We start from the raw sequence: 11,840 nt of genomic DNA, 5'->3' as shown, positions 1-11,840 counted from the left end.
ATGAAACACTGAAAGCTGCCTGGGACAGGAGGGAAACCCCAATAATGGTCACTCATTACTAGTAAAAATCACATAGAGATAATCATTCCTTACCAGCATAACACCAATGAAGAGCTAATACAGTGGTTGAAGGCAAGCCCCTATTGGGCCCCTCTTCTTTAGGTTCCATGTTTTTGCTAAGTCTGCATCTCTTAGGGCTGGTGCACACCAAGAGCACTTCTGAGCACTTCTGAGCACTTAAAAAAAAAAAAAAAAAAAAAAAAAGTCTTGCACTTTGAAAGGCGCTTGGCAAATGTATTTGAATGGGATGGAGCACACCAGAGTGATGAGCTTCCCCCCCCCCCCCCCCAAACACGGGTCCTGCAGCATTTTTGCTGATTGCTGAGGCGATTCAGCCTCAATGTTTTATACAGGAAAGCACCCTGCTCCCTGGCCAGACCTCCCATCTCAACGGCTGTCTGTACTGCGCAGTACAAAAAAAAAAAAATCACGGACAGAATAAGCATTACTGCTGTCGTGCACCTGAAACAGCCAACTTTTCACCTATCACACCTGTAGGCCCTGTTCACAGTGGTCAGTTACATTGCAGAATTCATGCCATATTGCACTATGCAATTGACCTTCCCTAAAAAGTGTTTGACAAACCTCCATATTTAATAAAAGTAATAACGTACAACATGCGCAATGTTAAAGTCACAAACATTTATTGCAAAATAATTAAAATGTCCTCAGTGAAGCAAGTTGGTTCTCACAGTGCAACAGAACAAAACGAAAAACATATATAAACTGTAAGGACCACCAGTTTGTACACAAGAAAAGGTTTTACATTTTACCTGTAAATTGGATATTAAACAATTCATATTCCTGAACTTGCTACTGGAAGGGCTTGCTGCATAATTTGCTTTTTCTCCTTGCATAGTGAAAATAGACTGAGGGGCGTACATGTTAAAAGGGCGCCACAGTGATTTTGGGCTGGGGAAAGCTGCTAGTAGAAAATCAGTAACATTACTGGTAGTCTTCTAGTTTCTGATTCCAACAGTAAAATTCCGGTAATTTTTACCAATATGTTACTGTCACCTAATCCTCCCTCTACTTATTCCTTACACTAACCTACTGCCCCACCCCCACCAATCTCAGCGCCGCTAAACACTCCCTCCACCAATATCTACGCCATCTACAGTTGGTACTGGCACCCAAATTACTCACTGGGTGCCACTTTAGCTGCAATTAGCACGTCAGTCTACCGCCTGCCCAAATTACCTGCTTCGGACTGAGGGACTGTAAGTGACAAGTACTGGCAACACTCAGAAGAAGGGAAAAAAAAAAAAAAAAACACAATACACTTCTGTCAGATCCAGAGAGAGTGCCTGACTCTCCTGCTTATTTTACTACATAAATAAGTATTAAGGCCACAGACAACAAGCAGCACTTAGAGGAATCAAAGCAGCATTTTGTTTTCTGCAGTTATGCCTGGTTTCTAATGACTGTAGGAGCTGCCCTGTACACCCCCCCCCCCCCCCCATTCTAGAGACAAGGTGCAAAGGTAATCATGTACGACCTCTCCAAATAGTTTTATGCAGTGTACCATCTCCCTAACTCCCACCCACCCCTGCTGATGCTCATTACTACTGCCAATTGAACGTGCAGGCAGATGAGGACTGCTGTAGAGGACAGCAGGCCATGACGTCTAGGTGACAGAAGCCTCAGTCTTCGGGGTTGCAAATTTTTTAGATTTTATCATGAGTTATTGTAATACACACATACACTATCAATATAAGCAGTGCTTTTATTATCTACATGAAGCCCACTCTGTGCTCCCTATGATCCAATGTCTAGTGCAAAATCATTCGAGTGATCAGACAATTCTGATCGGAAGTGAAATGTCGCAATACATCAGCCACTGCACTATCAACGTACCAACCTTTGCTTCTTATATCAACAAGCTAATCCAAATTTTGGTCTGTCGAAGATACAGACTGGGGAAAACTTACATCTGCTCACTAGGGATGGTCAATAACATGCCAATAATCCTAATTTGATCCAAGATTATCAAATTTATGCAGCTTCAAAATGTCCAATGAAATCCCTCTAATGTGGAATTTTAATCATCCATTTTCAGATTGCATACATTTGCATAATACTAAATCCACTCAGCTTAGTTACATCTCATTGACCATCTCTACTGCTCACCTTTGACCTACCACAAGGAGACCTGGGACAGCCTCATAAGGCAAATGTCACAACTATGCACACTGGTGCCTGAAACTTGATTCATGTTACAGATGCAAGTGATTAAGGGAAGCATCTTTCCACCAGTTTCGCCTCTGTGAATCATAGCAAGATTGGAATAAGGGCCCTTTTCCACCTGCAATCGCTAGCGTTCATGCTGAACGCTAGCGATTGCTGAATCGCAAAACCGGCGATTCCCCCGACGTTTGCGTCCGCGATTTTGCTATGCACTGCATAGCAAAATCGCGGCAATTATCGCTCCGCCGCGCGTTCGCGTTCCCGACAAAAGCGAATCGCGGTAGTGGAAATTACCTACCGCGATTCCTATGTTAAAAAGCAAACCGTAGCGATTGTAAAATCGCTAGCGGTTTGCGGTTTTGCGATTCAGCTAACGCAAACGCGCTGGTGGAAAAGGGCCCTAACTCTTTGGTCAGGTTATTCAGGTACTCTGAGAATGTAGTATACTTTAGATACCATTTTAACCCTCACACTCACTGAATAGACAGCACCTGTAGAGCTTCAAGGATTTGTTAGTGCCTCTCGGGGGTTGTAAACACAGCTACAAGACTTTAGTGGAGCTAACTTCTATGCCTGCAGTGGGGGTGGGGGGAACAGGAGAGTTGCGCATGCTGAACTATAGTGCAAAAACAAACAGTTAACCACACAGTGATTAACCTTATTTACGAAAGAGTCCCAAAGGGCTGGAACCCACTAGGATAATTTTGGCAGAGTTTTGGGATCACAGACAATCGCTGGTGATTCCCCAAAACGCTTTGCCAGCACTTCCAATTGCCGGGATATGCGATCGCACTAGGAATCACTGCACACAGTGCTGCAGCAATTTTAAAGTGCTGCAGCGATTCCTAGTGGGTTCCAGGCCAAAGAGCTACTTTGGTTTATATCTAAATTTGCGTTGAATGACAAAACCATTTCAGCTGCTCATATATTTAAAAAAGATAGCCAAAAAGGCTCCACTCTACATGCATATCATTTTTGAACGAAGGCAACTATGATCTCCATTTCCTGAACAATTTTTTATGTCGAATTTCAACAGTTACTACGCAAATAAATTAGTTCTAGATGTGTCCATATAAGCATGACCCGGTACATAATTTTTCTTTTCTTCACAAAGTAGGTTTCATCTAATTTTTTCATAAAAAGTCTTTGTTCTTTGAATATATCCTATATAGTGGCAACTGGTATGTTATAGTGTTGGTCATCATCAGTAACGAGACTTATCTCAGGCCATTCACTCTTGTAACACTCAGGATAACATATTTCAAAGTCTTCAGTATCCATTTTAGTCAACTGGAATATTTTTATTTTTATCTCCAAAGCATATCCCACCAAACACAATTCAGCCTAAAGAAAGAAAGAGAATATTGTGTAATTAGTACCAAACCAGTTTGCCTTTACCCCTCTCCCATGAATAACAGATACAATTCTTTACCAAGCTCCTGTCTGAATATTCAACAGTGTTGAAGGAGAGCCAAAAGATTGAGGCCCTGTTCACAGTGGTCAGATGCGTTGCAGAAAAATTCTGCATGACAACTCACTACCCATACAATTCTATAGTACTGCATTGCAACTGATCCCGTTATTCTAACTTTCTGCATGCTGGCTTTGTAGGAGGCTAGATGCACACTTAGCAGAAACTCTAGGTTTGCGGAAAACACTGCATTTATTGCCGCCAATAGGAGTCTATGGTCCGCAGGAAAAAAAAAAAAATCCTATGCAGGTTTTCAAAAAAACGCAGGCTTTGCAAAAACGCATCGAAAACGCACATAATGAAAGTCAATAGAAACGCAATGGTATGCGTTTTTATGCTGTTTTATAATGCATTTCCGCTTCCTGTCGTCTTCCTATTAATTTGCATAAAACGAACGCTCATATGCGTTTTTCACAAGTTTTTACAAACGGCAAAAACACTTGAAAAACACATCTGCGTCAAACCGTTAATGCACCAAAATAAAAATACACAAAAAAAAAAAAAAAAAAAACACCTCAGCCTTTCATGTTATGTTAGGTGTGCACCTACCCAAAGGGAAGGTTCAGGGACACTTTGAAAGAAATAAAAATCCAAATCCACTTACCTGGGGCTTCCTCCAGCCCGTGGCAGGCAGGAGGTGCCCTCGCCGCGGCTTCGCAGGCTCCCGGTCTCCTTCGGTGGCGCACCCGACCTGGCCAGGCCGGCTGCCAGGTCGGGCTCTTCTGCTCTCCAAAATGTGCCTCATGCGGGCGCGATGACGTCATCGAACGTCCTCTGGGCTGTACTGCACAGGCTCAGTAGTTCTGAGCCTGCGCAGTTCAGCCCGGAGGACGTCAGATGACGTCAGCGCACCCGCGTGAGGCGCATTTTGGAGTGCAGAAGAGCTTGACCTGGCAGCCGGCCTGGCCAGGTCGGGTGCGCCACCGAAGGAGACCGGGAGCCTGCGAAGCCGCGGCGAGGGCACCTCCTGCCTGCCACGGGCTGGAGGAAGCCCCAGGTAAGTGGATTTGGATTTTTATTTCTTTTAAAGCGTCCCTGAACCTTCCATTTAAAGTCTATGGCCAGTCTCAATTGCAGTTAACAGTCATAACACATGAGATAGGCAACTGACAACTGTGAACCTAGCCTCAGGGTACATTCACAGTGGTGCGTTGCAACAGACGCTTAGTAATGTGGCTTAACACTGCAATGCACCACCTATGCAAGGTTCAAAGGGATAGAGGCACGGGGTACCGCTTCACCGTACTGTGTGAGACAGTGCTGGAACACAGGCAGCCAGGCCCAACAAGTCAGAACTATGTCATAGTCAGAACTATGCAAGGTTCACAGTGTGGCAGGATTGTTGCAGTATAACAGTATGTGGCGTGGTTACCACAAAACTTGTGTATTAAAGAGACTCTGAAGCGAGTATTAAATCATTACTGTAAAGCACTATAGATAGTGCTAAACTACCACATCCCGCTGCAAAATGAGGGGTTTATACCCCCCAAATCCCCTCTGCAAAATCCACAACTTTCTTGGTCGTAGATTTTGCTGCTCATGGAAGCAGAGCTTTGAACTGCAGCTCTGCCTCCATGCGCGTCAATCTGCCCGCCTCTCTCTGCATCAATCTCCGCCTCTCCCCCGCCTCTCTCTGAAGACAGATTGAGAGGGGCGGGGAGAGGCGTCGATCAGCGGGGATTGACACGCTAAGAGGCAGAGCTACAGCACTAAGCTCTGCCTCATCAGGAAGCGCTCCTGAGTTTGAAGAGGTGATTTGGGGGTATAAACCCCTCGTTTTGCCACAGGGATGTGGCAGTTTAGCACTATCTATAGTGCTTTACAGAAATGACATGCTTTAAGACTCGCTTCAGAGTCTCTTTAAGAGTTATAGTGAAGCGTACTATTCATTGAACTGTATAAGTCACTATATTCGATGCAACTCGCGAGTAATGTATGGTGCCAGCTTCCCAATCCTATACATAGTGTTCCTGCAGGTTACAGGGAATGCAACGGTCATTGTGAATGTGGCCATAATTGCAGTTGTTCCTCACTTCACATGAAAAATTCTATAGTAGCACTAATTTTGAGCATGCCTTACCTCCAGTCCTTGAAGGGCCCTTCACAATGTGATTGTTGCATCTCAACACACAAGATCGCATCACAACACAATGCAAAGATATTACTATGGAGCTTTCACATTGCGTGTGGTGGGTTCCGATGGAATAACGTACAGCGTGCTGTGCGTTAACAGGGAAATATACGCAATTACAGTGGCATGTCTAATGCGCAGTGCTACTTTTAATCAGCATTGCTATGGTATCGCTAAGCAACCTGCACCGAGTGAAAGGGCCTAAATAGTTCTTCCTTTGAGCAGGGTTGCTCTCACGAGTAAATACCCATGATTCAAATGAGGCTTAATTGGCGCAGGTGTGCAGCGGGGATACATGGGGTTATTTACCCATAATTCCGCCGTCCGCCCTGAATTCCAAACAGCTTGCACGCGTCCTACTGGTCCTGATGCAAGCCTCACCATGGCACACTTCCTTCAAGCTGGAAGGAGGAAGTGCACCAGCGTGAGGCTTGTAACGCGACCAATAAGACGCGTGCAAACTGTTTGGAATGCAGGGCAGATGGCGCAATGCACACCTGCTCCAATTAAGCCTCATGAATTACGGGTAATCACTCGTGATTACCTCGTTAGAGCAACCCTGCCTTTGCGTAGGAGAGCTGACATTGTTTCTAGCAGGGTTAACTGGCTATATATTTTCATTTTGTTTCTAAACATACATTCATCTCAAAATGAACCTCCTCCAAAGAGGCGGGCAAGCATTTAATTACTTCTGGGGTACTGCTCCTTAGCTCCCACCAGGCACATGCAGATGGGGGGGCTCTGGGTGCCCAGGCACCCCCCCTTTTTAATTAGCAATTAAAAAGGCCCCTTTAGCTGCAGGAAGCCACGCCCCCAATTGCAGGAAGCTCCACCCACCAGCCCAAAGAAGCTCAGTAAGTCCCAAGGGCAGTGGCTTAGTCATTTCAGCCTGTCCTCTGTCACTCACAAGCTCTGCCTTCCCTCTCCCCCTGACCGCTGCGTGAGGGAGGTTCTGGGAAGGCACCAGTGGTGTCCTGCTCTTTTCTCAGGGCCTCCACGATAACCACATGGCCCCCTCCACATGATGTGCAACTACACCCCTGGTGCAAGTAGCTCCGCCCATCTAAGGAACATGCCTGTGTGCTGGTTTCTCCCCTGCCTCTCCACAGCATTGCACAAACTATTGTCCAAACGGACTTGACCTATAGTGTACTAGGTGAGTGACTGGGGTCCAATCACTCTCAGCTACCTGTCGTTTTGTTCGGACGACTGAAGGCAGTTGAGTACGTAAATATAAAAACACTGGTAGCATCAAAAGCCAGATATCAATAGGGTGGACAACAATGTTAAAGACCACACTTTGAAAATCTGCCCGTGCTAAATCAGCATGTGTGTATTCCGTTCCAGGGAGGTCTTTGCTGATCCCCCCTGTAACCAGGTACCCACTCAATGTACTGTGAGACTGGGTACAGGGTGTAGCTATTCCCAAAAGAAGGGCACACACCAAAAACACGAAATCAGAGTTGGCAACTTAGGGCCCTGTGCATAAATGAGACACCACTGTTGTGTATGCGGTCCCCAACTGCATAGGCATATATAATCCTGTTGCCAACGCCCTTCATAGAAGGTATAATGAAATAAGGGGAAATGGATAAGGGTGCTAAAAAATATACAGTGCAATTCAACTAGTGCTAGTTTCACTCCATAAAAGGAGCTTCGTCAGGAAATAGTGCACATAAACAATGAGAAATAATAAACAGTCCCCGCCACCACATCCACCCCCAGCAATAATAGCCCAAGTCAGAGCTGAAGTGCTCACCTTGTTGAGCTCATTAAATACTCATGTGGAGATGAGTAAATTGTCTCACCTGTGTAACACCCCCTCCTGATGTCCCTCATGCTTGTTCCCTGGCCTGGTGTACACTGGTACGATCCCCAATCGTCTAATACATGTATAGCTGTGTGCAGTATGCACGCTGTATCGTAAAAAGCATATGGAGTTCATGCAAATACGTGGAGGGGGAAGCGACGTCACCACTGGATCCGCCCCCTCCACGTGATCGAAGGGCAGCCAATCCGTTGTGAGTTGCTGTTCAAAATCATAGTCACTATGTGCGAGAGCCATAGCATACACTCGTACAAGGGAGGGGCGTAGGCCAAGGAGGGGCGTCAGCCGTAGTGCGTCCTCCCCACCCACTCCGCATCACTACATACGGAACGCCGTGATTGCCCAGCCGGTTGCCGTGGTAACATATATACAACACGGCGCCGGCTAAACAAAGGGTGACGGCGAATCGAGGGGGAGGTCCCTGTTTGACAGCCTTGCTCGATTGATCAGTACTCGCCCTCCTCCGCATACAAACATACGGATCGCCGTAAAATCCCCCAACTGGTTGCCGTGGTGACACGTATACAAACCACGGCACAAGCTAAACAAAGGGGTGACGGCGAGTATAGGAGGGGATCCACGTTATAACATGGGAGGTACGAGCATGTTAAAGTTAACACATTACTCCGGCCAGCCAAGTGCAAACTTGTCATTACATTATTTATGTTCATTATGAATGGGACACAGGGGGGAATTTCAACAGTAGTCACCTGTATATCCCATTTGAACAGAAACCAGTGTCATATATATCAAGAGCTGTTACTGTATCGATTAAGCAATGATTAGAGCACCAGGGACCCATATGCTGCAAAGGGACCCACGAACAGTTGGGCCCTTGGATAGATATTGGGGAACCCAGGATGAGCCAAAGCCGGGAAGGGGAGGGGGGGGAAGGAAGAAGATTAGAAATGGAAAGGACCAGACGTCCAGGTAGCTTACTCAACACACAGTTGCATACGGCTCATAGCCGGCTGTAAAATTATAAATAGAGACTTATCTCTCACAGTAGAAGAGGAAGAGAGAACATGTCTAAGACGTGGGGAACTAATACAGCGGGTTGGCCACGTCCGTTGGTCAATATACTACACGGAGAACAAAAGGAGGACAAAAAGCAAAGTGATAGGAATGAGGGACAGACAACCACCTGGGGTTGCAACACCCAGCAGCCTACATGTTTGCATTAGGACGGGTGGGAAGATGTATATGGGTGTATATGGCCGGACAGCTACAGAAAACTCGCCACCGCAAAGTCCTCATTCAGGCCACGCGGTGCCAGAGTGTCCAATCTAAAGATCCAGCCAGCCTCCAATTGATGCAGTTTTTTATCTAGGTTGCCACCTCTCACACCCACCTTCCACTGTTGGATGCCCCAGAATGTGATGTCAAAAGGATTATGTGAATGAACTGAGTTCATGTGTCTTGCTACTGATGTATCGTTTTTGTGCTTTATGTCCCTGATGTGCTCGAGGACTCGTTGCTTGAGCGGTCTGGTTGTTAGGCCCACATATGTCATGTCACATTTACACTTACAGGCATAAACCACCCCCGAGGTGTTACAATTAATAAAAGATCTAATTGAGAAAGTTCTGTCTGAGTTTTTGGATGAAAAAGTGGATGTTCTTGCCATGAACGGGCAAGCCTTGCAGTGGCCACATTTGTATGACCCATTTGGTTTTGGTGGTAGCCAAGTGAGTGTGGACAATTGTGTCTCCCTGAACATGCTATGAACCAGAATATCTCGCAGATTTTTCCTCCGCCGATATGTGATAGCTGGCTTGATGGACAAATATTTGGATAAATCCTTGTCCTGATGTAAAATTGGCCAGTATCTGTCAAATATTTCAAAAATCTGGTGGGACAAACAGGCATCCCCACTGGTCAATTCTTGCGGGCTCGCAGGAATTGCTCTACGGAGGACAAATTTGAGAAGGAATGTGCACTCTTGAGGGAGAGATTTGCACAGAGAGGCTTCCCCGAACACGCTATTGAAAAAGGGTACAAACGAGCCAAGGAAACACCGCGTGTGAATACACTGGTTAATAGAGCACGACAAACACCCACACGATCTACGCCTAGATTAATTGGCTCTTTTTCCAAGCAGTCCCACCAGATTTTTGAAATATTTGACAGATACTGGCCAATTTTACATCAGGACAAGGATTTATCCAAATATTTGTCCATCAAGCCAGCTATCCCATATCGGCGGAGGAAAAATCTGCGAGATATTCTGGTTCATAGCATGTTCAGGGAGACACAATTGTCCACACTCACTTGGCTACCACCAAAACCAAATGGGTCATACAAATGTGGCCACTGCAAGGCTTGCCCGTTCATGGCAAGAACATCCACTTTTTCGTCCAAAAACTCCGACAGAACTTTCTCAATTAGATCTTTTATTAATTGTAACACCTCGGGGGTGGTTTATGCCTGTAAGTGTAAATGTGACATGACATATGTGGGCCTAACAACCAGACCTCTCAAGCAACGAGTCCTCGAGCACATCGGGGACATAAAGCACAAAAACGATACATCAGTAGCAAGACACATGAACTCAGTTCATTCACATAATCCTTTTGACTTCACATTCTGGGGCATCCAACAGTGGAAGGTGGGTGTGAGAGGTGGCAACCTAGATAAAAAACTGCATCAATTGGAGGCTGGCTGGATCTTTAGATTGAACACTCTGGCACCGCGTGGCCTGAATGAGGACTTTGCGGTGGCGAGTTTTCTGTAGCTGTCCGGCCATATACACCCATATACATCTTCCCACCCGTCCTAATGCAAACATGTAGGCTGCTGGGTGTTGCAACCCCAGGTGGTTGTCTGTCCCTCATTCCTATCACTTTGCTTTTTGTCCTCCTTTTGTTCTCCGTGTAGTATATTGACCAACGGACGTGGCCAACCCGCTGTATTAGTTCCCCACGTCCTAGACATGTTCTCTCTTCCTCTTCTACTGTGAGAGATAAGTCTCCATTTATAATTTTACAGCCGGCTAGGAGCCGTATGCAACTGTGTGTTGAGTAAGCTACCTGGACGTCTGGTCCTTTCCATTTCTAATCTTCCTCCTTCCCACCTCACCTTCCCGGCTTTGGCTCATCCTGGGTTCCCCAATATCTTTCCAAGGGCCCAACTGTTCGTGGGTCCCTTTGCAGCATATGGGTCCCTGGTGCTCTAATCATTGCTTAATCGATACAGTAACAGCTCTTGATATATATGACACTGGTTTCTGTTCAAATGGGATATACAGGTGACTACTGTTGAAATTCCTCCCTGTGTCCATTCATAATGAACATAAATAATGTAATGACAAGTTTGCACTTGGCTGGCCGGAGTAATGTGTTAACTTTAACATGCTCGTACCTCCCATGTTATAACGTGGATCCCCTCCTATACTCGCCGTCACCCCTTTGTTTAGCTAGTGCCGTGGTTTGTATACGTGTCACCACGGCAATCAGTTGGGGGATTTTACGGCGATCCGTATGTTTGTATGCGGAGGAGGGCGAGTACTGATCAATCGAGCAAGGCTGTCAAACAGGGACCTCCCCCTCGATTCGCCGTCACCCTTTGTTTAGCCGGCGCCGTGTTGTATATATGTTACCACGGCAACCGGCTGGGCAATCACGGCGTTCCGTATGTAGTGATGCGGAGTGGGTGGGGAGGACGCACTACGGCTGACGCCCCTCCTTGGCCTACGCCCCTCCCTTGTACGAGCGTATGCTATGGCTCTCGCACATAGTGACTATGATTTTGAACAGCAACTCACAGCGGATTGGCTGCCCTTCGATCACGTGGAGGGGGCGGATCCAGTGGTGAAGTCGCTTCCCCCTCCACGTATTTGCATGAACTCCATATGCTTTTTACGATACAGCGTGCATACTGCACGCAGCTATACATGTATTAGACGATTGAGGATCGTACCAGTGTACACCAGGCCAGGGAACAAGCATGAGGGACATCAGGAGGGGGTGTGTTACACAGGTGAGACAATTTACTCACCTCCACATGAGTATTTAATGAGCTCAACAAGGTGAGCACTTCAGCTCTGACTTGGGCTATTATTGCTGGGGGTGGATGTGGTGGTGGGGACTGTTTATTTCTCATTGTTTATGTGCACTATTTCCTGACGAAGCTCCTTTTATGGAGTGAAACTAGCACTAGTTGAA

The 11,840-nt window shown here is 46.3% G+C and overlaps 1 protein-coding gene across 1 annotated transcript in view; it reads right to left on the bottom strand.

Moving 5' to 3' along the window:
- Positions 1-1,613: 1,613 nt before the first annotated feature.
- Positions 1,614-11,840, bottom strand: part of OTULINL (OTU deubiquitinase with linear linkage specificity like) — a 111,680-nt gene continuing 101,453 nt past the window's right edge. Inside the window, exon 8 of the mRNA XM_068234585.1 lies at positions 1,614-3,591. Coding sequence (XP_068090686.1) covers positions 3,412-3,591 — 180 coding nt within the window. The 3' untranslated portion in view covers positions 1,614-3,411. The remainder of the gene's footprint in view (positions 3,592-11,840) is intronic.

This window comes from Hyperolius riggenbachi, chromosome 5 (genome assembly GCF_040937935.1).
Source record: "Hyperolius riggenbachi isolate aHypRig1 chromosome 5, aHypRig1.pri, whole genome shotgun sequence".
Classification (NCBI taxonomy): Eukaryota; Metazoa; Chordata; class Amphibia; order Anura; family Hyperoliidae; genus Hyperolius; species Hyperolius riggenbachi.
Note: the sequence above shows the minus strand (reverse complement) of the source record. Positions and strands in the feature narration are given on the sequence as shown.